General features: G+C 40.9%; 2 protein-coding genes and 1 pseudogene across 6 annotated transcripts in view; 1 reads left to right on the top strand and 2 right to left on the bottom strand.

Annotated features, from left to right (window-relative positions):
• Positions 1-1,514: 1,514 nt before the first annotated feature.
• DHRS7 (dehydrogenase/reductase 7) lies at positions 1,515-21,401 on the top strand. Its single transcript, XM_020882905.2, has 7 exons — positions 1,515-1,678; positions 9,292-9,444; positions 11,178-11,284; positions 11,756-11,995; positions 14,333-14,455; positions 15,877-16,092; positions 21,205-21,401. The coding sequence occupies exons 1-7, from the start codon at positions 1,546-1,548 to the stop codon at positions 21,250-21,252; spliced, it is 1,020 nt and encodes a 339-aa protein (XP_020738564.1). The 5' UTR covers positions 1,515-1,545; the 3' UTR covers positions 21,253-21,401.
• Positions 1,672-25,244, bottom strand: part of PCNX4 (pecanex 4) — a 65,209-nt gene continuing 41,636 nt past the window's right edge. The window contains exons 12-13 of one of the 5 annotated variants that reach the window (XR_011488332.1): positions 16,518-16,660; positions 1,672-5,218 (exon numbers count right to left, since the gene is read on the bottom strand). Coding sequence is in view for 2 of the 5 variants with exons in the window: in XM_070469431.1 (XP_070325532.1) it covers positions 25,062-25,222 (161 nt within the window). In the remaining 3 variants the exon portion in view is untranslated. Of the gene's footprint in view, positions 5,219-9,385; positions 9,476-14,692; positions 16,661-23,599; positions 25,223-25,244 lie in introns of those variants that run through there. The other 4 variants (XR_011488331.1, XM_070469434.1, XM_070469431.1 and 1 more) reach the window with 4 other exon arrangements.
• Positions 21,325-24,114, bottom strand: LOC110130735 (mediator of RNA polymerase II transcription subunit 4 pseudogene; annotated as a pseudogene).

The following is a 25,244-nucleotide window of genomic DNA, read 5'->3' as shown; positions in this document are numbered from 1 at the left end:
TCCCACAGAGTCCAAAAGTCTATTCAATACATCTGTGTCTCTTTCTATCTTGCATATAGGGTTATCATTACCATCCTTCTAAATTTCATATATATATGTGTTAGTATACTGTACTGGTGTTTTTCTTTCTAGCTTACTTCACTCTGTATAATGGGCTCCAGTTTCATCCACCTCATTAGAACTGATTCAAACATATTCTTTTTAATAGCTGAGTAATATTCCATTGTGTATATGTACCACAGCTTTCTTATCCATTCGTCTGCTGATGGGCATCTAGGTTGCTTCCATGTCCTGGCTATTATAAACAGTGCTGCGATGAACATTGGGGTGCACGTGTCTCTTTCAGTTCTGGTTTCCTCGGTGTGTATGCCCAGGAGTGGGATTGCTGGGTCATATGGCAGTTCTATTTCCAGTTTTTTAAGGAATCTCCACACTGTTCTCCATAGTGGCTGTACTAGTTTGCATTCCTACCAGCAGTGTAAGAGGGTTCCCTTTTCTTCACACCCTCTCCAGCATTTATTGCTTGTAGACTTTTGGATAGCAGCCATCCTGACTGGCGTGTAATGGTACCTCATTGTGGTTTTGATTTGCATTTCTCAAATAATGAGTGATGTTGACCATCTTTTCATGTGTTTGTTAGCCATCTGTATGTCTTCTTTGGAGAAACGTCTTTATGAACTAAACTAATTCTAAGAGCTACAAGAGAAAGAACAAATATTACTGTGTATGAGCCACTGTGCCCTTCACAGGCTTTTTTTGTTTTTTCATTTAAGTTTTATATTCTTCGTGGTTACAGATAAGGAAAACATTAGGGTCACCGAGGGCTGAGCTACCTGGACTCCAGCCGAGTTGGAGCTGGCTGAAGTCCTCAGAAAATGCTCCTGGCACTAAGCTCAAGGGCAAGTTTGCCCAAGCTGCACTTTGCCATTCAACAATCACACTAGAATCACTTGCAAGGTGCTTTCCAAATGTAGGTGGACACAGGGCCAATCCTACTCATATACTGGGTTAATTTGGTGAGGGAGTGGCATTAGCGCGGGGTGGACAAAAAATCAAAACGGATGAGCTGTTAGGTCCGTGTAGTTAAAGAAAGATAAGAAGGAAGAGGAGGAGGCCGAATTCATAGGCTGGAATATTTGTACTATTCTTGAGCTTTGAAAACTATTTGCATCTCAAAACAACTGTAAAAGAATCGGTCTTGAGATTACAAATGCTGTGACTATCTTACTAACAGGAATATATCCAAGTGCTTAAGTGACCTACGCCGTTTGTTCCCACTGCAACCCCTTACTGGGCGCCCAGGCGGACAAAACCTGGGCAGCGATCTCTGGGCTGGGCGCCTCGCGCCCGTCGCCGGCAGAACCTGGGCGGGCTCCCAGCGGGAGGGTTGGGGCGCGCCTTGCGGCTCCTCCCTCCTGCCGGCTCTCTGGGCGGGCCGGGGCCGCGGGGAGGGCGGCGGCGCGGACGCGGGCTAGCTGCCAGGCGGCCTTGGCGCAGTTTAGGTGGCGGCGGTCAGTCTATCTTCCTCCCGCGGAGCAGGGCGCGATGAGCTGGGGGCTGCTCCTCTGGTTGCTGGCGCTGTGCGCGCTGCTGGCGCTCGTGGTGCAGCTGCTGCGCTTCGTGCGGGCCGACGCGGACCTGACCTTGCTGTGGGCCGAGTGGCAGGGGCGACGCCCAGGTGAGGACGCGCTGCCACCTCTCTGCACTGGGAGCCCGGGTTCCGTGGTGCGATCGGATTTCCGCTGCCCCTCCGGGTGGCGTGGAGCTTCCGGGCGGCGAGGCTGCGCCTTTCTCAAGGGCTCTGGTTCGGGGTGGAAGGGGCCGGCGCCTTTTGTCTTCTGCCCTGGTCCCTACGGACTTTGCCTTTTACTTGCTGAAGTAAAAGAGCCTTGGAATCGGCGGGGCGCCTTCAGGTCTCTGAGTTCTCCGCCTGGCTCCCAGGGATGCTGAAGCAGCGTGGGAGGACAGTACTTGGAGAAACAGTGCGCTTGTAAAGGCATGTCCTTTTGGAGCTACTTCCTGAAGTTGTTTATATGCCATCTCTCACTCTACATAAGAGCAGTGAAACAGAATTTGAGATAATACAGCCACCTACAAAACTGCCTACCCATTGGGATAAAGGTAGAGAACTGGATTGGGTGTTTTGCCTGAAGGAAGACCATTATTGGCATACTAAAAGACATTCCGCCCGTCTTTTTTCTATGCCCAGCTTAATATTTGATGGTCGTTTACTAAACGCATTCTATGTGCTAAGCAGTGCACCAGACCCTTTTCATTTGTGACTGTTCACCTTTACAATGACTGTTATAAAGTAGGCATTATTAGTCTTATTTTCATAATGCTCAGAGAAGTTCAGTGGGCTGTCCAGGGCTAGGCTTTATGTCTACAAGGGCAGGCGGGAAGTGGGGTTTCCCTGGATCTAGTTTCCTGCATGAAAATTTCTAAATCATGTGAGGAGGTTTACTTGGAAGTGATTAAGTGAAAAAGTGAAATTGTTAGTTGCTCAGTCGCTTCCAACTCTTTGGGACCTCATGGACTATAGTCTGTCAGGCTCCTCTGCCCATGGAATTCTCCAGGCAAGAATCCTGGAGTGGGTTGCCCTTCCCTTCTCCAGAGTATCTTCCCAACCCCGGATCAAACTCCTGATCTACACTGCAGGCAGATTCTTTACTGTCTGAGCCACCAGAGAAGCCCTGGAAGTGATAACTTTAAAAATGGAGCCAGAGAGAGAAGGGGAGCCCGGTCACTTACATGGGGGTGAAAATTGGTTCTTGGGGACTGAAAAAAAATCTTAGATGGTACAATATTTTATGTCCCTCCAAAGCTCAACCCTAACTGACAAAGTATTATTCCTTAGTATTTCATTTTTCTTGCTTCTTTTTTTGGAGGGGGGTGGGTATAGCATGTGAAGCACTTACATTGAGTTCACGGAAAATACGTAAAACATGTGCAAGATCAGGGTTACATAACTATGGCAAATAGATGGCTGTGATTGGCAGACTTTCTCTTGGTCATTGGCCCATCTCAGCAGACGGAATGCATGTGCCTATTAGCTGCTTTGTGGACTTCAGTGTTTGATTCTATTTGTGCTTAGTGTTAACTTGGACTTTGAGAATTACATAAAAATAGTTTATATTTTACTGTTCTACAAGTTACTCAACTGATAATGTAAGTGCTGAAGAGGAAAAACGTTGACAATATTTAGCCGCTAGTGAAATGAAAAGTTATTTTCACAGATCAAGCAAAAGTTAAGGTGACTAAAGATAACTTTTAAGAAATTCATTTGGTTTTTTCAGTGTTTTACTTTTGCTGGAAAAATATCAGTTTTGAAGGATTTTTAAACACATTTAATTACTTTGTTATTATTTTCATCATGTAGTTATATAATTTGCTGATTTACAAATGTCATATGATACATTGCAATTTATGTAAATACATGTTATTCAGCAAAATAACTTTTGTAAATTTACAGTTGTAAAGTTAAATGTTAATAGCTTTTAAATTAACTTTTAACTTTTCAATTTCACCATGCTTAAACCTGCACTTACTGAAGAATAAACTTTATAGAACTCCTTTTATATCTAAAGCATAGATACATATATGTAAGGGCTTCCCAGGTGGCACTAGTGGTAAAGAACCTGCCTGTCAATGCAAGAGACACAAGAGATGCAGGTTCTATCCCTGGATGGGCAAGATCCGTTGGAGGATGGTATGGCAACCCACTCCAATATTCTTGCCTGGAGAATCCCATGGACAAAGGAGCCTGGCAGGCTACGGTCCATAGGGTCGCAGAGTTGGACATGACTGAAATGACTTGGCACGAAGATATATGAAGATACATAAACAGATATGCAGTATATTTGTGAAATTGTTATAGGGACGTTATTAGGAAAAATGACTAAAAAGACTTGGCAGGGGAGGATTAGGGAGTGAGAGAGTTGGAAGGGAGGTGAGGGCGATAGTGAAAAAGACTTAAAGGAACATGAAGATAGATTCAAGTTCCATAAACAGCTCAAATTGGAAAGATGGGCAGACTCTATTAAGGTTTAAAAAAAATTATCCTTTTTTTCATCTTTATGTTGTTGTTGTTCAGCTGCAAAGTCATGTCCAACTCTCTACAACCCCTGGACTGCAGCACGCTAGGCTTCCCTGCCTTTCACTGTTTCCCTGGGTTTGCTTAAATTCATGTCCATTGAATCAGTGATCCATCCAACCATCTCATCTTCTGTCACCCCCTTCTCCTCTTGCCCTCAATCTTTCCCAGCATCAGGGTCTTTTCCAATGAATCAGCTCTTCGCATCAGGTGGCCAAAGTATTGGAGCTTCAGCTTCAGCATCAGTTCTTCCAATGAATATTCAGGGTTGATATCCTGTAGGATTGACTGGTTTGGTCTCTTTGCAGTCCAAGGGACTCTCAAGAGTCTTCTGCAGCACCACAGTTCGAAAGCATTAATTCTATAGCACTCAGCCTTCTTTATGGTCCAGCTCTCACACCCAAGCATGACTACTGGGAAAAACATAGCTTTGACTCTGTGGACCTCAACTGGCAAAGTAATGTCTCTGCTTTTTAATATGCTGTCTAGGTTTGTCAGAGCTTTTCTTCCAAGGAGCAAACATCTTAATTTCATGGCTGTAGTCACCGTCCACAGTGATTTTGGAGCCCAAGAAAATAATCTATTTGCCATGAAGTGTCACTTAAAAAAGTTGACAATATACTCACATAAGGCAACTTTTAAAAATATAAAAGGACACATGGTGACAAGTAAAGCTCTGTCTCACCCTTGTCTCTCACCCTTGTCTCGCCAGTGTGCCTCTTTGGAGGCAACCACCATTTCCTGCATTTTATGTATCCGTCTAGCGATACCTTCTGTGTCTCTAAGCATGTATCTCACATGGTAAAATTACAGAGTGACTACTTTTAGGTACTGCACATAGATCCAGAAAAATCCATGGCACCAGTCCAGAGTAGGAAAAGTCTCAACAGCAGAACATATGTGAGGAAAACAGCCCCTATTTGACAGTGACCTCAGTGAGAGTCAGCTGTGCAGTGCCAGAAAAGATTAGGCAACCTTGTGGAGCTGTTTCATGTGTTATGCAACAGACTGCAAACAACAAAAGATGTTTTCTGAATATCTGCTTGTGTTGGCCTCTGTGCTGGGCACTGGGGACGCAGCAGTGACTGAGCCAGCCACTGTCTGGGTCTTCACGGCATGTCCCGTCTGAAAGACATGGGAAGTGGTTTAGTCAAATCACGCCACTTGGAGCTGTTCAGACCCCTGGGAATCCTGTATCCTGCCCTGGCCAGCTCCTTTCAATAGAACATTGGCCAGTTGGAGCTTGTACAGAGGGTGTGAAGAGAAGGGTGAGGAAACCAGATGCCATGTCATCTGAGGGCAAGTAGCGGAAATTGGGGGCGTTTATTTAGCCTTAGAGAAACAAGAGACGAAAGGACTTAGAGAGGACACAGCAGCCGTCTTCAGACAGATGAGACACTGTCGTGTGCCAGACAGGCCTGATTTATCCTTCCTGACACCACAAGGCAGACCTGCCGCCAGCTGCTGCTGGTCTGTAGAAGTTAAAGGTATCCGTATAAGAAAATTCCTGAAGCCCTGAATGACCATGCTCAGCGCTCAGTTGCTTCAGTCATGCCTGACTCTGTGACCCTATGGACTGTAGCCTGCCAGGCTCCTCTGTCCGTGGGATTTTCCAGGCAAGAATGCTGGAGTGGGTGGTCATACCCTCCTCCAGAGGATCTCCCCAACCCAGGGATAGGACATGGGTCTCCTGTGTCTTCTGCATCACAGGTGGATTCTTTACCCTGAGCCACCCGGGAAACCCATCTTGAATGATCAGACTTACCCCTCCCAAATGAGCCGGTGCCTCAGAGGTAACTAGATACTCATCCTGTGAGGGAATTAAATGGTCAACAGCTTGAGGGGAGAATTTTTAACCTGGGTTGGGGGTTGAACTCTTAAGTTTCCTTTCAACTCTGAGAATCTGCTTTCAGAGACTCTTTAGGGGAGTCCATGATGTATGCCAGATTCTGTTGAATTGGTTTTTTTTTTTTTTTGACATTTTATTTATTTATTTTATTATTTTTTTAAAGTCTTTATCGATTTTGTTGCAAATATTGCTTTGTTTTATTTTTTTGTTTTTTTCTGGCCTGGAGGCATGTGGGAACATTGCTTCCTGACCAGGGATCAAATCCACACCCCTCTGCATTGGAAGGTGAAGTCTGAACCCCTGGACTGCCAGGGAAGTTCCTGCAGAATTGTAAATAATTGGTGCTAAGTTAAAAAGTTTTCTTCTCCAGAGTGGGAGGAAGGGTATCAAAACTGCAGATGTACTAAGGTAAATGTGAGCCTGATAGTTTTCATTGTTTTATTAATATTTGCATACTGGTATACAAATGAAGAGGGCTTCCCAGATGGTTCAGTGGATAAAGAGTCTGCCTGCAGTGTGGTAGACTCAGGTTCAGTCCCTCGGTTGGGAAGATTCTGTGAAGGAGGGCATGGCAACTCACTCCAGTATTCTTGCCTGGAGAATCCCATAGACAGAGGAGCCTGGTGGGCTGTGGTCCATAGAGTCACAAAGAGTCAGACATGACTGAAGTGACTGAGCATGCATGCGTGCATGCAAAAATGAAATCCTTGTTACTGCTACGCTAGCTAGTAAACAGTTACAAATTATATTCACCTTGGAGTCTTGTATACTGCAGAACTTTGGAACAATGAGTAGGAGATCAAACAAGTCAATCCTGAAGAAAATCAACGCTGAATAGTCACTGGAAAGACTGATGTTGAAGTTCCAATATTTTTGGCCACCTGATGCAAAGAGCCAACTCGTTGGAAAAGACCCTGAAGCTGGGAAAGATTGACGGCAAGAGGAGAGGGGGTGACAGAGGATGAGATGGTTGGATGGCATCACTGACTCAACGGACATGAGTTTGAGCAAACTCAGTGAGATAGTTACGGACAGGGACACTTGGTGTGCTGCAGTCCATGGGGTTGCAAAGAGTCAGAGATAACTTAACTTAGCTACTGAACAACAATTTCCCCCCAAATTTGCAAGGTTGCTCAGTTGAGCCTTTCCATAAAAGTGCATTAGATTTAGGAGTTCCCTGGTGGTCTAGTGGTTAGGACTTGGAGTTTTGACTGCCGTGACCTGGGTTCAATTTCTGGTCAGGGAACTGAAATCTCGGAAGCCAAAAAACATAGTGCAATAGATGATAGGAAAGCACTGTAACCCAGACATAGTACTTGGGATGTTTCTGTCCTTTGTTTAGATATTTACATGAAATCACTTTCCTGAAGATATTTTCTCGAATGGCTAAGATAGTTGGGTCTACAATATTGATCATATTAAAATGTGGCAGCTTAGGCTAGAGGTCAGACATACCTCGACAAATATCCTAGCTCTGCCAGGATTCTTGGGTGTTTATTCAACAATGACTTGTGGAGTCCTTTCTCTAAGCGAGCTTCTGTGCCAGGCTCTGAGGACATAGTGATGAATAAAGGAGACAGGGTCCCAGCCTCAAGGAAATTTACAGTCTAGTGGTGTAAATTAATCTCTGTAAACCTCAGTTTCCTTTCTTGTAAAACTGAGATCATTCCTATTTCATAACGTTCTTGTGAAGATTTTAATAAGGTAATATGTTTAAGCACATAGGAAGCAATGGAAAAATGTTAAGCCGTTGAAGTTAGTAATCCCATTTCCCCTGGCTGGAGAAATTAGAACATTCAGTGTTTTGCTGCCAAAATCCATTTTGTTAAACAATTTTGCAACAATTAGAGTTGACATTTTATTAAGCACTGAGTCCCCTGGAGGAGGGCATGGCAACCCATCCCAGTATTCTTATCTTGAAAATCCCACAGACAGAGGAGCCTGGCGGGCTACAGTCCATGGATGGCAGAGTTGGACATGACTGAAGCTACTTAGTCCACACGCTCACACGTGTGTCAGTCACTGTTCTGAGCGCTTTACATGTTTTAACTCATCTCTCTCAACAATTCTATGAACGAGGTTTTATTATTAATTCAATTTTCCACTTTTGGGAAATGAAGGCACTGAGTTTCCACGTGGGAGCATTTCACAGCTGTGTGTGACACAGTACTTGAACCCTGGGAGCTAAAGTGCAACCAGAGCACATACTGATTCACCAACACTTACACTTCAGAATTATTTGACTAAAATAGTAAACTGGCTTCCTGATTTTAACTTTTCTGATCCAAAATCAGCAATGTGTATCTTAAATAATACCTTGTTCCTGATTTTTGACAAATAACACATTTTAATAAGGTACACAGGAGCATTGCACTACCCTGACTTGATGGATTCAGATGGACAGTGGCTATTGTGTGCTGCAGTACAAGGAAGCTTTTCGTTGGAGAATAAACCACTTGTCAGTGCTTTATTTTACATTTTTACAATATTTAACAAGGTGATACCTGGCAAGCAGAGTATAACATTTCATCTCGCTCTCATATGTATTTCATCTTGGGTGAACTACTAGATTCTTCTAAGATGAAGGCTCAGGCATTTGGAAAGCTCTTTTATGAAATGACCTTTAGGTGCTGGCATCAGATTATGATTGACAAGTGGGGCAAACATGACTTTAAAAATTCAGGATGATTCTACCATACCATAGAGTAGAACTTGGTATACTCAGATTTATCATCAATACCACCAATGTGAGAAATTAGAATAATGGGATAGAAAACTGGATGGAACTATTAGTGATTATCTTATCTGAAGCCCTCATTTATGAATAAGGAAGGTGAGAAAATGAGTCCAGGTACCTTCTATCTACTTACTCTTACTTTTCATGATCAAATATTCAGATAAATAGAGCCTTAGAGTCAGACCATGGAGTTGTAAGGCTTACCTTGAAGTAAAGTCTAGAAAACTCTCAAAGAGTCTAGAATACACAAAATAATACAGTTAGTAATAAACTGTTACTAATATGATTTCTAACACTAGGTAGGAAGTGTTTCCTTAAGATATTTAATTAAAAAAATTTTTAAACCACTTTATTGAGGTATGATTGTCATATAAGAAACCGTCCATATTTAGTGCACACAACTGGATGAGTCTGGGGTAAGTATACACCTGTGAGATCATCACCACAATCAGGGCTGTAAACATAGGATACTTAAAATTTTAAGTTCCACACATTATGTCTTCATATTCAATGATATTGTTTAAAACTATTTTTTTCCTTTGGTCAATCTTTGATTTATGGATGTAACCCATAGCTTATTTTCTCCCTCAATCCCGACCTGCTTTTCAATAGAATGGGAGCTGACTGATATGGTGGTGTGGGTGACTGGAGCATCCAGTGGGATTGGAGAGGAACTGGCTTACCAGCTGTCCAAACTAGGAGTTTCTCTCGTGCTGTCAGCCAGAAGAGTACATGAGTTGGAAAGGGTGAAAAGAAAGTGCCTTGGTGAGTAAATCTGAAATCGCAGCAGTGCTTCCTAGAAGTAAATCAGAGCCCAGAGTCAAAACTTGGGAATTTTAGGGGGAAGTGGGGGATTTTCATGGGCAGTAGACTCTGGTTCCAAATGCTGAATGCTTTGATCCAACTCCTTTTCCTTTTGTCACTTCTTAGTTAGCTGGCCTGACCTTTTTCTTCTTTTTCTGCCACCTTTCTACCTTTTTTTTTTTTTACACTAATTCTTAGCATTAGGGATTGATCATCAGTTCTCTCAAATGCTGGTTTGGATTTTTAGTAACCACATAAATGTCTTACATTTTTATCTTAGACAAGGAACAATTTGGTTCTTATGAATGACATACATATACGTTACTATAGAAATTTAATTGATATTTTGTTAAAATATCCGATTTTAAAGTCATATGAAATAATATAAGATTTTTTGTTGTAAAGGACAAAAAAACAGGAGTGGAATTAAATTTTTTTTCCAGCCATGCTGTGCAGCATGTGGGATCTTAGTTCCCTGACCAGGGATTGAACCAGTGCTCCTGCAATGGAAGTGTGGAGTCTTAACCCCTGGACCACCAGGGAAATCCCAGAGTAGAATTAAGTTTGAGAAGTGCAACTTGATATAATATTTTTCATATATACAGGACAATGGTGTTTTTGTTTATCTGTTTGGGTTTTGGTGTAGTTCACAGTAAAAGCAGTCTCAAGTAATACAGTTATTATTTCTCATAGGAAATTTAATATCTATACTGAAATAATTTTGAATTTTCCAGAAGATCGTTGTTGTTGTTTTGTTTTGTTTTGTTTTGTCATCTACTTGTCATTCTTTACAAATCTTTCTTTCACTTTGGTGATGGAACTAATCACCCAGATATGGAGTTAGCTGCTAAGGCCACAAGCCCTCTTTCATGATATTGCTCTTAAAGGCCTCTTGTGTTTTTGCACTGGGCCACTTTTTTTGACAGTTGCTCCTCTGCTGTTGAGACTTGCATGGGAAGAAATGAACCATAACAGTGTTTCTTAGCTTGAGTAAGATTATTTTCCTTTTATCTGTCATATCATGGGTGCAGACTTTTCTATTGCTTTTTAAAAAGTTAATATTTCATAATTTAATCCTGTGCCCATAAAGCAATTTCACCTCTTCTCTACTTACTTGTTTTTCTTATCAAAACACAACTTTGTTGTATTTCGGGGCTAGAATTCAAGGAAATTAGTTTGAACTGTTCTTTTGATAACAGAAATAGAGAGGGCCGTTACAGCCCAACGTGTTTCTTGGTTGGGAATTTCAGGATTATGTCCTTTTCCTTATTCACCTCCTGGAATCCTTAGCCTCTGAAAGGAAGCTTTTCTGTGTCACAGGACTGGAAGACCCAAATTCTCACTGATTTTTAGCATAAATTTTTAAAAATTGTGTTTAAAAATCAAGCAGTGACCTATCCTATAACAGATGTACAGAAATACCAACTGAGCTGTCAGGGAAGCCTGGTCCAATGTTAGGCTGTATATATTTAAGTAGAAGAGAGGAATTCTGTTTCCTGTGTACCCAGCCAGCTTTTTGTTCGATAAGATGTTGCCCATATCCCTGTCAATCCGCTTCTTGGTCCTTAAAGAGAACCTCATCCACAGGGCTTCACCCAGAAATGAGTTCATTGCTAAGTGTGGTTGTAGGGTGAATGTTAAATGTAATGTGATTAGCACATGACTGCCATATAATTTTAAGTGTCTTTATTTAGAGAATGGTAATTTGAAAGAAAAAGATATACTCATTTTGCCCCTTGACCTGACTAACAGAAGTTCTCATGAAATGGCTACCAAAGCAGTTCTCCAGGAGTTTGGCAGAGTAAGTAGCATTTTGAGTGCATGAATCTTGCTTTGAAGTAGCTGCAAAAGAGATTCCTATCTGTGGTGCTATCATTCAAAGGGCTGTAGGCTAATGGGTTCATGAAGCATCTCACTTCAGCTCAAGGGCCCAGCCGGGTCTCTTAATCTCTGAATCTGTGGCTTTATGTATTAATAATTGGAACTTTTCCTACCTTAATAAATTAACTCCTCCATGTAGAACAAAAGAAGCTAAAGATTCACTGTGCCTATTATTTCTGTTACATTATTTTCCATAAAAAGCCACTTAAGGTGGGAATTTAATTCCATAGGTGAATTTTGCTTTTATCTTTTCTGTTGCTGACCTCTGGAAATATACTGTCCTGTTCCATTGATTTATCAAGTTAACAATATTAACTAACCATCCCTAGGAATTCCAACAATCCATCTAAGTCATCCCTAAAGTACCCCCTTTCTGATTTTCTTTACTTAGATCGACATTCTGGTCAACAATAGTGGAGTATCCCAGCGTGCTTTGTGTGTGGACACCAGCCTGGATGTCTTCAAGGAGCTAATAGAGCTTAACTACTTAGGGACGGTGTCCTTGACAAAGTGTGTTCTGCCTCACATGATTGAGAGGAAGCAAGGAAAAATTGTTACTGTGAATAGCATTGTGGGAATTATAGCTGCACCCCTTTCTACTGGATACTGTGCCAGCAAACATGCTCTTCGGGTAAGGCTGTTAAAACTCACCTCTGATAGAACTGACCTGAACGTGTGTATGGAACATTTATTGTAAGAGATCACTGGGACTAGGTAGTGATGTTTGGAGACAGAGAGACCCAAGAAGATCTTGAGTAGAAGACTTACCCAGAAGATGCTAAAAAGACTTGAGCCTCACATGCCTCTTCCTAATTCTGCAAACATCCAATGAGTACCTACACTGTGTCATACACTGCAACATATCCTGGGAATATAAAGATTATATGATCCCTGCCCTTACAAACTTGTTTAGTCTAGTTGACATGTCACCCTTTACCTTGTCCTTATTTCTACCGCATCTTCATGGCAAATTTGGGGTCTACCCCTGTTTTTTCTACACACATTTCAGGATTCTACATGCATTTACTTGTCCTCATTTCTGTGACTTTGTTTCCTTCCCCTTTGTTGTTGGTGTTTATTTTACCTGAATTTCTAAATGTACATGCCTATCAGAAATAGAAACTTCCCACTGGGTGAATTAGCCCTACGCGTCAAATCCCTACTGGGTCTAGCCTTGACTCTGTTTACTATGACTTCATTAGAAGAAGAAAATCTAGTTGAGGCAGAGTCTAGGAGAAAGTTTAATTTGGCTTGTGTAACTTATGAAATATGAGTACTAGAAATGAATAAATTTTTAATGTTGGCTTAAGAATGGATAAGAAGAAACTGTAACTATATACACCATAACATGGAGCAAATTAAGTTGTAAGGCCAATAGGAGGAAAATGATTAATAGAGACATGTGATATATAATTAATGCTGTTGAAGGTCAGTTTACATAGAATGTTTCACTGTTGGAATAATAAGATGCAACAGTTGAATGGTCATCAGTTTCATGAAAATTTGAAGCTTTGGTTCCATAGGATCCTCTTTCTGCTGTGAAGAGCAGACAATTGCAGAGAGTGATGAAATGAAATACTGCACTGATGATTTCCTCATATTTGGTAATAGGGTGTCAGTTACTTCCAGCAGGGCAGTTGGGCAACTCTCAGGCAGGCACACAAGGGAAGGTGGCCACCCCATCTGTTTGGTACCCAGTATCCCAAAAGACATGCAGGATGCTTTCAATCAAACACAGTAGAAGCTGTCTGGCCTGCCCTCCAAACTGTTTTGTACTGGATTTGATTGTCTGATACCATGTGTCAAGTTAAGATCTAGTTATACCAGTAGCCGAACACTGAAACCAGGAGTCTCTTTTTGAAGGGCACATTTCCTTCCCTGATACTCAGCAAGCTAGAGAGTGAACTTACTTGTTGAAAAGTTCACACACTATACTAGATGTGATTTCAAGCAAGGAGGAGTTTTAGTGTCTGGAGTATTGGCTTTCATGGTGTCCTCTCCCCTCTTTTGCTATAGAGGGGCAGAAGGTTAAAGTTCATTCATTCATTTACAAAGCCTTTTTTCCTGTCCATTTGAGTCAGGCACTGTATTAGTCTTGGACAGCACAAACCTTCAAAGGCCTTGTGTTTGTTAGGCATCAGCATTAAAGGTTGGTAACTGTTTAATGTTATTGGATCATAAATGAATGTACCTATGTTGGCTGCTTAGGCTTTTCAAAGTTAACTCAGTTTATCACAATGTAGTCTTGGAATATTTCCTGATTTAGGAGAAGAGATGAGGAGAAGTAGATGTTTACTTCCTATTTGGTTTATAAATGGGCAGTATCTTTTAAGTCTGGAGGGTCTACCTTGTTTTTACAAAAATCATTGAGTAAGTAATCATATTACATTTTTAACTAGCCATGTACTCTTACTACACCTAAAATAAAAATTTTTGCTGAAACTAATAGCCTCTTCAGATAGTAACTGAAAAAATGGAACTGTTCCTCTATGATAGTTTCCCTTAAGTACTAATTCCAACTTGCTTCCTGTTGCCCTATCATCTGTACTTTAGGCCATTTTTAGGGATCATCAAAAGAAGTCCAGCCTCAATGATGCTCTGTGAACATGCAACCCTTTTGGAGTGGGGAGCTGGCAACTGGGTATCAGACTCTTAAAGGGTAGTCTCTCACTTATTCAGTGCAAAATCACTGATGGCACAAGCTAAACCAGTGCCATCAGGGGGATGAACCACTCATACCTGAAAAGAGTTACGAATGCCTGTTCTAGATTGCCTGCGGTCTTATCTTTAAAAATGCCTCATCTTGTGTAATTACATTCCCTGTCCTTTACTCGGGCATTTTTCAGAACACATTTTGATAATGTGCTGCTATTGTCCTTCATAAAAAGTTGAAGAAAAGTAATTTTGTACTATTAGTAAACATGATATATGTGTCTGTATTTATTTGTTTTTTGTTTTTGTCTTTTAGGGATTTTTTAATACCCTCCGAACTGAACTTACCACCTACCCAGGTATAACAATTTCTAACATTTGCCCGGGACCTGTGCAATCAAATATTGTGAAAAATGCCCTAACTGAAGAAGTCACAAAGGTAAAATTTCTAGTTGGTGAATAATTTGAATGCTTTAGTAGTCATACCCTGGCCTTACATCACTATGCCTCAGGGTTTTCATGTTAGAATCCCTTATGAATTATTTACATAACTTAACTCAACATTAGGAAAGTTGTTATGGTTAGCTGATAGTGCTTTGGCATCCAGCTTTAGTAACAGCTAAAGAAATTACTAAGATACTGCTTATAAGTGATCCACTATTATGTGGGCTATCAATATTTTTAAAACCCAGTTTTAATCAATTCACAAATCATAGTAATGTTCAAAGTTCTGTGTGGCTGAATTTTAGTAAATTAAATCTTACTGGGATTTTAAAAGGGATTATGGTGAAGGAACTTAGCAAAACCCCCCTTGTTGAGATGTAGTAGTTTTAGGTTGACCTCACCCAGGCTTGTGCTTTCCTCAGCTCATAGATTACACGTAATTAATCTATCAAATGAACAATAAATGTCTCATGAAGAATCCAGTATCACTCCATAATACAAAAAACTCTCTAAAGACCATGAAATTTTCCTTCTTCTCCACTAATATTTCTACTGAGATATAAATCTATATGTATCCATGTAAATGTTTATCTATACAATTTATATTTTGCATTTTCTATGGAGGCACTATAGTAAAATAGAATAAGCACAATGTTACAGGAATCAGGGGACCTGGAATATAGAACTGGTTACTACCAAATGGTCTGTGTGAGCACAGATAAAAGTTACTGCCTTTCTGGGCTTCAGTTTATTTGTAAAACAGTAATGGGTTAACTAGAGTAGTAGTTCCAAATTTTTTCAATATCAAGAAACCACTTTTATCTTCTTTCTCTATTTCATCCTCATGGACTCCATGTTTTATAGAACTTCATTTGCTAAATGTATGTATTAATAATTTGTTTAAAATTATTAAAATGACATAGACTTATCATTAAGTTCTTTAAGATGGTACAATTCTAACTAAAAGTGAATAACTGTTATCTTTTAGTTAGCCGGCACACTTATCTGGTTAAGTATATGAGTTCTATTAGGTTTTCTGAAATATATAGCTTATGTGTGCATGTTTAATCAGGTCTGACTCTGCGACCCCATGGACTGCAGCTCACTAGGCTCCTCTGTTCATGGAATTTTCCAGGCAAGATTACTGAAGTGGGTTGTCATTTCCTCCTTTAGGGTATCTTCCAGACCTAGGGATCAGACCTAGGGATCAAACCCGCATCTCTTTCAATGGCAGGAGAGCCCTGTGCCTCCTGGGAAGCCCACAAATAGCTTACAGGCACCCCTTAGTGCCTATGTGGACTCCTGAGGGGCATGAGGCCACAGTAAAGGAATCACTCAACTGGATGTCTACTAAAAGTTCTCTGAGATACCCTAGATAAATAGTCATCACTCATGAATTTTTCAAAATTTTCTTAGACTACAGGCAGCACTGCAGATGAGTCCTACAAGATGGCAACCAGTCGTTGTGTGCGGCTGATGTTAGTCACCATGGCCAATGATTTGAAGGAAGTTTGGATTGCTGATCACCCTTTTTTGCTAATGTTCTATTTGTGGCAATATATGCCAACCTTGGCCTGGTGGTTAACCAACAAAGCAGCAAAGAGAAGGATTGAGAACTTCAAGAGTGGTGTGGTAAGTCCAATTTATACATTTCTGAATTCATATCAGTCTTGTAGGAAAGCATGAAATTTTCCAATGCTTAAAAACTTTTCTTACTGTCTGCCAATCTCATGATATATTAATAAATACAAAAGATATATAAAGTTTCCCATCCCCAATGCATATCTGTCAGTTTACTGTAAATTACTACTGGTCTTGGAGAAAGCTTTCTACAAGGTAAAAATCAAATCAAAGATTGCCATTTTTTTCTTCTACGTTGCTCTTTGGCCAGTGTATGTGCCAAAATGCTTTTTCTCCACCATGTCTCCCCACAAACTCCAACCCATCCTACGAGTCTCTACATTCTGTAAGTGTCACCTCCTTGGGTTGATACCTGGCCTCCCATCCCATTTCTCCCCAGGACTAGGTGCACGTCAGCCCTCTGTCAAAGCACTCACCTGTAGTACTGGTTCCTTTAACTTTGTTCCAGAAGGTTGGTTTGCACATCTGAAATGTGCCTATGTCCATGTTTAGGAAAACTTGCTGATAACTTATTCCTTCAGCACTCATTTTTCCAGAAAAGTGAGGAATGTTAAATGAACTGGTGAAAAATGAAACAAAAAACGAAATACCAACCAAAATACCTAAAGAGACTTAAAGGTTCTAAAACTTTCAATATGCACTAACATGTTTAGAACTTGAGAAATCACAAAGAGGGCTATTCATTTTATACTAACCAGTTTGTGTGGGTCAAAACATTTATAAGTAATTTCATAATGTTGGAACTTGGTACTGTGGGGGTGGTTCTAAAGGTAGAGCTTCATCAAATATTGCATCAGAGTCTGAAATTTAGAGGACAGCAGATAAAGTGGCATTGTGCCCAGTGATAGATAAGAGTTGAGGGGGAAAGTAAGTTCACCTTACTAAAGAGGTGAACCAACATTCTGGTTAAAAGCATGGAACAAGGTGCTGGGCTACCTAGGCTGAAATCCTAGCTATACCTCATACTCATCCTACAGCCCCAGGCAAGTTATTTCTCTATATCTCAACCTCCCCATCTACAATACTTTGGCCACCTGATAAGAAGAACCGACTCATTGGAAAAGACCCTGATGCTGGGAAAGATTGAAGGCAGGAGGAGAAGGGGATGACAGAGGATGAGATGGTTGGATGGCATCACCGACTTGATGGACCTGAGTTTGAGCAAGCTCCGGGAATTGGTGATAGACAGGGAAGCCTGGTGTGCTGCAGTCCATGGGGTTGTGAAGAGTTGGACACAACTGAGTGAACTGAACTGAACCGAACCATCTACAAAATGAAGATTACTGTTGATAGTAGCACCTAGTCATAGGATTGTTATGGGGATTAAATGAGTTAGTATGTGGAACACTCTTAAAACATACCATGGTGTGTTACAGTCATTAAGTATTAGCTGTTACTGCTTTTGTTTTGATGGCAGGAGGATATTTAGCAAACAGACAGTAAAGATTAAAGAATTAAATAATATGGCAGAGGGAGAATGCATTATAGAAATCACTGTTTCAGAGGGGAAAGAAAGACTAGAGGCTAGAGTTTCAGTCCCATTATAGCAGTTGTTCATAAGAAGGTTAGTTTGTTTTGTTTACAGAATATCAACAGAATACTTAACATAAATCTTGGGCTTCCCTAGTGCCTCAGTAAAGAATCCACCTGCCAACTCGGGAGATGCAAGTTCAATACCTGGGTCAGGAAGATCCCCTGGAGAAGGGAACGGCAACCCACTCCAGTATCCTTGCCTGGGAAATCCCAGGGACAGAGGAGCCTGATGTGCTATACACCATGGGTAGCAAAAATGTCGGACACGACTTAGCAACTAAACAACAGCAGTGTAAATATAGGCATTGCATTACATCTAACATTTGCTAAAAATCATGACTTCTCTCTTCCTACCAACATATTTGAATTATTGCTTATTAGGTGGTCTGACTGCTTTATCACTTTATGATAAACTAGGCATCCTTTCATTTCCCCAAATCATTTTGAGATATATCTTATTCTTTACACAAAACCCTAGAAACTTTAAGAAGTTGTTCACTTTTTTTTACTTCTCTCCTCATTGCTCTTTCCTCCCTGTTATTTTGTATTGTGTATATTCATCTCCTTATTGAAATTTGTTTGTAAGAATCTCAGTTAAGAGAATGCCACTATTATTCCAAAACTAAATGTTGTTGTTGTTATTCAGTCACTAAGTTGTGTCTGACTCTACAATCTCATGGATTATAGCACCCCAAGCTCTTCTGTCCTTCACTGTCTCCTGGAGTTTGCTCATATCCATGTTCATTGAGTCGGTGGTGCTCTCTAACCATCTCATCATCTGTTGCCCCTTTTTCCTTTTGCCTTCAATATTTCCCAGCATCAGGGTCTTTCCCAGTGAGTCAGCTCTTCTCATCAGGTGGCCAAAGTATTGGAACTGCAGCCTTAACATCAGTCCTCCCAATGAATATTAAGGGTTGCTTTCCGTTAGGATTGATTGGATTGATCTCCTTGCAGTCCACAGGACTCTTGAAAGTCCTCTCCAGCACAATTTGAAAGCATCAATTCTTTGGTGCTCAGCCTTCTTCATGATCCACCTCTCAAATCCATACATGACTACTGGAAAAACTATGACTTTGATTATGCAGACCTTTGTTGGCAAAGTGATGTCTCTGCTTTTTAATACGTCTAGGTTCGTCATAGCTTTCCTTCCAAGGAGCAAGTCTCTTAATTGCATGACTGCAGTCACTATCCACAGTGATTTTGGAGCCCAAGAAAAGAAACTCTGTCAGTGCTTCCACTTCTATTCCCCTTCCATGAAGTGATGGAACCAGATCCCATGATCTTAGTTCTTTGAATGTTGAGTTTTAAGCCAGCTTCTTCACTCTTCTCTTTCACCTTTACCAAGAGGCTCTTTAGTTCCTTTTTATTTTCTGCTATTAGAGTGGTATCATCTGCAGATCTGAGGTTGTTGATATTTCTCCCAGCAGTCTTGATTTCAGCTGGTGATTCATCCATCCCAGCATTTTGCATGATGTACTTTGCATAGATGTTAAATAAGCAGGGTGACAATATATAGCCGTGTTGTACTCCTTTCCCAATTTGGAACCAATTGTTCAACATCTAGTTCTAACTGTTTCTTCTTGACCCATATTCAGGTTTCTCAGGAGACAGGTAAGGTGGTCTCTTAAAGAATTTTCTGCAGTTTGCTGTGATCCACACAAAGGCTTTAGTGTAGTCAGTGAAGCAGAAATAGATGTTTTTTTCTGGAATTCCCTTGCTTTCTGAGTGATCCAACAGATGTTGGCAATTTGACCTCTGGTTCCTCTGCCTCTTGGAAACCCAGCTTGTACATCTGGAAGTTCTTGGTTTGTGTACTGCTGAAGCCTAGCTTGAAGGATTTTCAGCATACCCTTGCTGGCACATGAAATGAGCACAGTTGTACAGTAGTTTGAATATTCTTTGGCATCGCCAAATGAACCAAGATCATTCTGTCATTTATCTCCTGCTTGACCACATTCAATTTACCTTGATTCATGGATCTAACATTCCAGGTTCCTATGCAATATTGTTCTTTACAGCATTAGACTTTACTTTCACCACCAGACACATCCACAACTGAATGTTGTTTCCGCTTTGGCCCAGCCACTTAATTCTTTTTTTTTTCCTTTATTTTTATTAGTTGGAGGCTAATTACTTTACAGTGTTGTAGTGGTTTTTGCCATACATTGACATGAATCAGCCATGGATTTACATGTGTTCCTCATCCTGAACCCCCCCTCCCTCCTCCCTCCCCATCCCATCCCTCTGGGTCATCCCAGTGCACCAGCCCTGAGCACTTGTCTCATGCATCAAACCTGGACTGGCGATCTGTTTCACAATTGATAATATACATGTTTCAATGCTCTTCTCTCAGATCATCCCACCCTCGCCTTCTCCCACAGAGTCCAAAAGTCTGTTCTATATATTGGTGTCTTTTTCTGTCCTGTATATAGGGTTATCATTACCATCTTTCTAAATTCCATATATATGCATTAGTATACTGTATTGGTGTTTATCTTTCTGGCTTACTTCACTCTGTATAATGGGCTCCAGTTTCATCCATCTCATTAGAACTGATTCAAATGTATTCTTTTTAGTAACTGAGCAATATTCCACTGTGTATATGTACCATAGCTTTCTTATCCATTCGTCTGCTGATGGACATCTAGGTTGCTTTCATGTCCTGGTTATTATAAACAGTGCTGCGATGAACATTGGGGTACACGTGTCTCTTTCAGTTCTGGTTTCCTCGGTGGGTATGCCCAGGAGTGGGATTGTTGGGTCATATGGCAGTTCTATTTCCAGTTTTTTAAGGAATCTCCACACTGTTTTCCATAGTCCAGCCACTTAATTCTTTACGGAGCTAGTAGTAATTGCCCTTTGCTCTTCCTCAGTAGTATATTGGACACCCTCTGACCTTAGGGGGCCCATTTTCTGGTGTCCTGTCTTTTTGTCTTTTCATACTGTCCATGAGGTTCTCTAGGCAAGAATTTGTTTCTGTTCTTTAGGCTAGGAACAGTATGTCTGGAACTTTGTTTTGATGTATTGTTATTAATTTTAGGCATCAAAAACAATAACATCATTGAATTTTATGTTATAATTTGGTTTTGTCTTATTTAGTGTAAATTCTTGAAAGTGGTAAATGGGTATCTCCCCAAATGAAATGTCACCTCTTAGAAATTACTGAATTGCCTTGTTTTACTCTTTAAGCAATATACTAAAAGTTCACAAATGATTTTGGAGTTATCTTTCAAGTATTTTAATTCTAAAGACTCTTTGTATTTATTAAAGCAAGCCAGTGTAGGTATGACATGCTGATCAGAAGAATAATAGAAATTTCAGCATTTATGAAATGGCATACTCAGATGTTAACAAATGACAGGGAAATAATGTTGCTAAGCTCCTTAGAGCTATTTTGTTTAGCTCTACAATTTTGGCTATGATTTTTATTCCTATTTAAGTATTTTTCCAAGGATTTATAAGGATTCTCAACAGTGAATCATAATGATTTAGCTTCTCAAAACAGAAGGAATTAATTGTCAAAAACTGGGGTAGAAGAAACTGATTCATGTTTCTGTTATTCTGTTATAGGATGCAGATTCCTCTTATTTTAGAAGTGTGAAAAAAAAACATGACTGAAGGAGTACTTGCATTTTTCAAGCCACTGGAAAGAGAAATGGAAAACACAAAAAACAGCGATCTTCTTACACATTGAAGAATAATTTGTCATTTTATTTCTTAATAGATATAACTTTCTTTTCAATATGTAATAAATAACAAGAATGACAGGAGTCTTGCCATAATTATGTTAATACCTATTACATTCCTGGGTAAGGTACTCTAGTATATATGCTTAAAATTTAGGTTAGCACAATGCTAACCAAAGAATTACAGTAATCCATTTACCATAAATGCACGGGCTATTACATGAAGCAGAGTACTGGACAGCGGGCAGATACAAAGAAGTGTCTGAAACGGTCCTGCCTCCAAGGTGCTTACATTCTCTTGGAAGAGTTCACAGGTACATATGACTGGAATTGACGCCATAGGTAGGACTCATAGCAGCCATTATTTTTAAAAACCTGTTATATGTCATTTGCTGTACTGAGGTGGTTTGTAATTAGTTAATTAACTTATTCCTCATAACAGCCCTCTAAGGTAGGTGGTATTATCCACCTTTGTAGATGAAGAAAGAAATGCCCAAAGCAAGTAGATGTTACTTTCCCAAGGTCACAGAGCTAGTAATGGGTAAAGCCTGGGTTAAACTCAGCTCAGGAAGATTCCATTGGTGACTTCTTACTTTAGTTATTATTGTCAATTTTACTTTAACCTTTAGTGTCTTACAGTAGAAAACATGCATAGGCTACAAGAGAAAACCAACAAATGTTCCTTGACTATTTACTATCAAGGGAGAACAGGGGAAGAAAAACATGGTTCTCATTGATAAGTGGTTCACATTTTAGTTATAGACAAGGTTCAGTTCAGTTCACTCACTCAGTCATGTCTGACTCTTTGCGACCCCACAAACTGCAGCATGCCAGGCTTTCCTGTCCATCACCAATTCCTGGAGCTTGTTCAAACTCATGTCCATCAAGTTGGTGATGCCATCCAACGATTTCATCCTGTCACGCCTTCTCCTCCTGCCTTCAATCTTTCCCAGCATCAGGGTCTTTTCCAATTAGTCAGTTCTTCGCATCAGGTGGCCAAAGTACTGGAGCCATCAGTCTTTCCAGTGAATATTCAGGACTGATTTCCTTTAGGATGGACTGGTTGGATCGCCTTGCAGTCCAAGGGACTCTCAAGAGTCTTCTCCAATACCACACTTCAAAAGCATCAATTCTTCGGCACCCAGGTTTCTTTACGGTCCAACTCTCACATCCATACATGACTACTGGAAAAACCATAGCTTTGACTAGTTGGACCTTTGTTGGCAAAGTAATGTCTCTGCTTTTTATTTTTTTTTTTATTTTTTTTACAAACAAAAATAAGTTTATTTACAAAAAATACAATAATTACAAAGAGTATAAATTGAGATGATTTCTCCTCTTCCTATGACAAAAAGTAATAGCCTTTACTTTCAGATGAGGGTTTCTGTTATATAATGCACACTGAGTGATCCCGCTGCTCTTGTTTATGCTTTTCTAAATAAGTGCAGGAGGCCTACTAATGATATGTACATGGGTCATTTTCCTCAAATCTTATTTTCAGTACTATGCACAAGTCCAACACAATTGGAACAGAACAAGGTAAGACAGCATTGAACTGAAAAAGCTTTACCACAACAGTAAAGTGTGATTTTTCTTTAAGTATTAACCTAGTGGTTTAGAACTGACACCTAATTTTTGGCTTTAAAAAAAAATCCACTATGATTTTTAATGGGCAGAACAATTCTACAGCCAACATCACCTGGCTAGCTTTCCACATTCGCCATTTAAGAAACAGATTTCTATAGTACTCAATTCTGTATGCTTTTCGTCTTACGGTTTCTAATCAGAGTAACTGCCGCTGCTTGAGGAGTCCGTTGACATAACCTCTACATCGTCCTCGTTTTCTTTGTTGTGCCCTGGAGGTTCCAACAGAAAGTCATGACTGTGGTTTGGTGGCAACATGTTCATCGCCATGTCATTTTACTGCCAGGGATACTGCCATCTGGCAGTCTGCCCGCTGCCAAGTGCGTCCCCTGGGAGATGACCATTTACTCCATTAGTGGAAAGATTGTTCACACTGATCCAGTAATCCACTTCTCATCTCCAAATCAGTTGGGTATGGTCTCTGTGGGTCCCCTGGGACCCAGGTCAGTGGGGCACACACAGCATTACTTGCACTAATCCTATGTGCATACTTAATTATTTCTTCAGAGGAAATAGCACCTTTTCTTGCTTTTTCTATTGACTTGAGTTTTTATTTTGCTTGGTAAACAGCTGTTGCCAGTATCTGTTCTGCTTCCTGTAGCTGTTTTTGTAGTTGCTGAATATCACTGTCTCTCTTTTCTATTTCTTTTTCTAAAACTTGCATTTCATGATGGATTTTTCCCTGATTAAGTGCCAATTTCATTAGTTCCTGAAATTCCCCATCTCTGTGAATTAACAACTCCAGGACCTGGTTCTCCTCTCCAGACTGTAGCAACTTTTGGTTTCTTGAAATTGCCAGCATTTCTATAAGTTCTCTCGGCAAGACCTCCAGATCTTTCAGAGCTGACAGCAGCCGCTCTTGCATGCTGTTACCGCCGGCAGCTCCTAAGCCGCCGCCTGGCTGCTCCTTCTCCCTCTCGCCGCTCGACGCCACCACCATGCTGCCTACAGACCAGCGTGCGCACAGCTGTGCACTGGCCATGTCTCTGCTTTTTAATATGCTGTCTAGGTTGGTAAAGAATCTGCCTGCAATGCAGGAGACCCAATCCCTGGGATGGGAAGATCCCCTGGAGAAGGAAATAGCAGCCCACTCCAATATTCTTGCCTGGAGAATCCCAAGGACAGAGGAGCCTGGCAGGCTACAATCCATGGGTTTGCAAGAGTAGGACACGACTTAGTGACTTCACCACCACCACCACTAGGTTGGTCATAGCTTTTCTTCCAAGGAGCAAGCGTTTTTTAATTTCATGGCTGCAGTCACCATCTGCAGTGATTTTGGAGCCCAAGAATGTAAAGTCTGTCACTGTTTCAATTGTTTTCCCATCTATTTGCCATGAAGTGATGGGACCAGATGCCATGATCTTAGTTTTCCGAATGTTGAGCTTTAAGCCAAATTTTTCACTCTTCTCTTTCACTTTCATCAAGAGGCTCTTTAGTTCTTCACTTTCTGTCATAAGGGTGGTGTCATCTGCATATCTAAGGTTATTGATATTTCTCTCGGCAATCTTGATTAGTACGCATAAAATTAACTGGAATAGTTGTTGGAGAGGCTGGAGGCCACCCTGGTGGCTTCCCTTGGGAAATGTGGAAGGTGTAAAGGGTAGAGTGACACCATGGGGTACAGCATGGGGTACAACATAAAGCAAGTAAAAGCAATGGAATAAATGCACACATGGCAACAGCTTAGAGCATCAGTTCAGTTCAGTTGCTCAGTCGTGTCTGACTCTTTGGGACCCCATGAATCGCAGCACGCCAGGCCTCCCTGTCCATCACCACCTCCTGGAGTTTACCCAAACTCATGTCCATCGAGTTGGTGATGCCATCCAGCCATTTGATCCTCTGTAGTCCCCTTCTGCTCCTGCCCCCAATCCCTCCCAGCATCAGGGTCTTTTCCAATGAGTCAGTTCTTTGCATCAAGAGGCCAAAGTACTAAAGTTTCAGCTTCAGCATCAGTCCAATGAATACCCAGGACTGATCTCCTTTAGGATGGACTGGCTGGATGTCCTTGCAGCCCAAGGGACTCTTAGGAGTCTTCTCCAACACCACAGTTCAAAAGCATCAATTCTTTGGTGCTCAGCTCTCTTCACAGTCCAACTCTCACATCCATACGTGTCCACTGGAAAAACCATAGCCTTGACTAGATGGACCTTCCTTTGTTGGCACAGTAATGTCTCTGCTTTCTAATATGCGGTCTAGGTTGGTCGTAACTTTCCTTCCAAGGAGTAGGCGTCTTTTAATTTCATGGCTGCAATCACCATCTGCAGTGATTTTTGGAACCCA

Source organism: Odocoileus virginianus, chromosome 6 (genome assembly GCF_023699985.2).
Source record: "Odocoileus virginianus isolate 20LAN1187 ecotype Illinois chromosome 6, Ovbor_1.2, whole genome shotgun sequence".
NCBI classification, from domain to species: Eukaryota; Metazoa; Chordata; class Mammalia; order Artiodactyla; family Cervidae; genus Odocoileus; species Odocoileus virginianus.
The sequence above is the reverse complement of the archived record's forward strand: the minus strand, read 5'-3'. Positions and strand labels throughout refer to the sequence as shown.

Coding starts and splice junctions, on each gene's coding strand:
- DHRS7 (XM_020882905.2), top strand. CDS start 1,546: ATGAGCTGGGGGCTGCTCCTCTGGTTGCTGGCGCTGTGCGCGCTGCTG. Junction 11,285..11,755: donor TTCTCCAGGAGTTTGGCAGA/GTAAGTAGCATT, acceptor TTCTTTACTTAG/ATCGACATTCTGGTCAACAA. Junction 11,996..14,332: donor CCAGCAAACATGCTCTTCGG/GTAAGGCTGTTA, acceptor TTTGTCTTTTAG/GGATTTTTTAATACCCTCCG.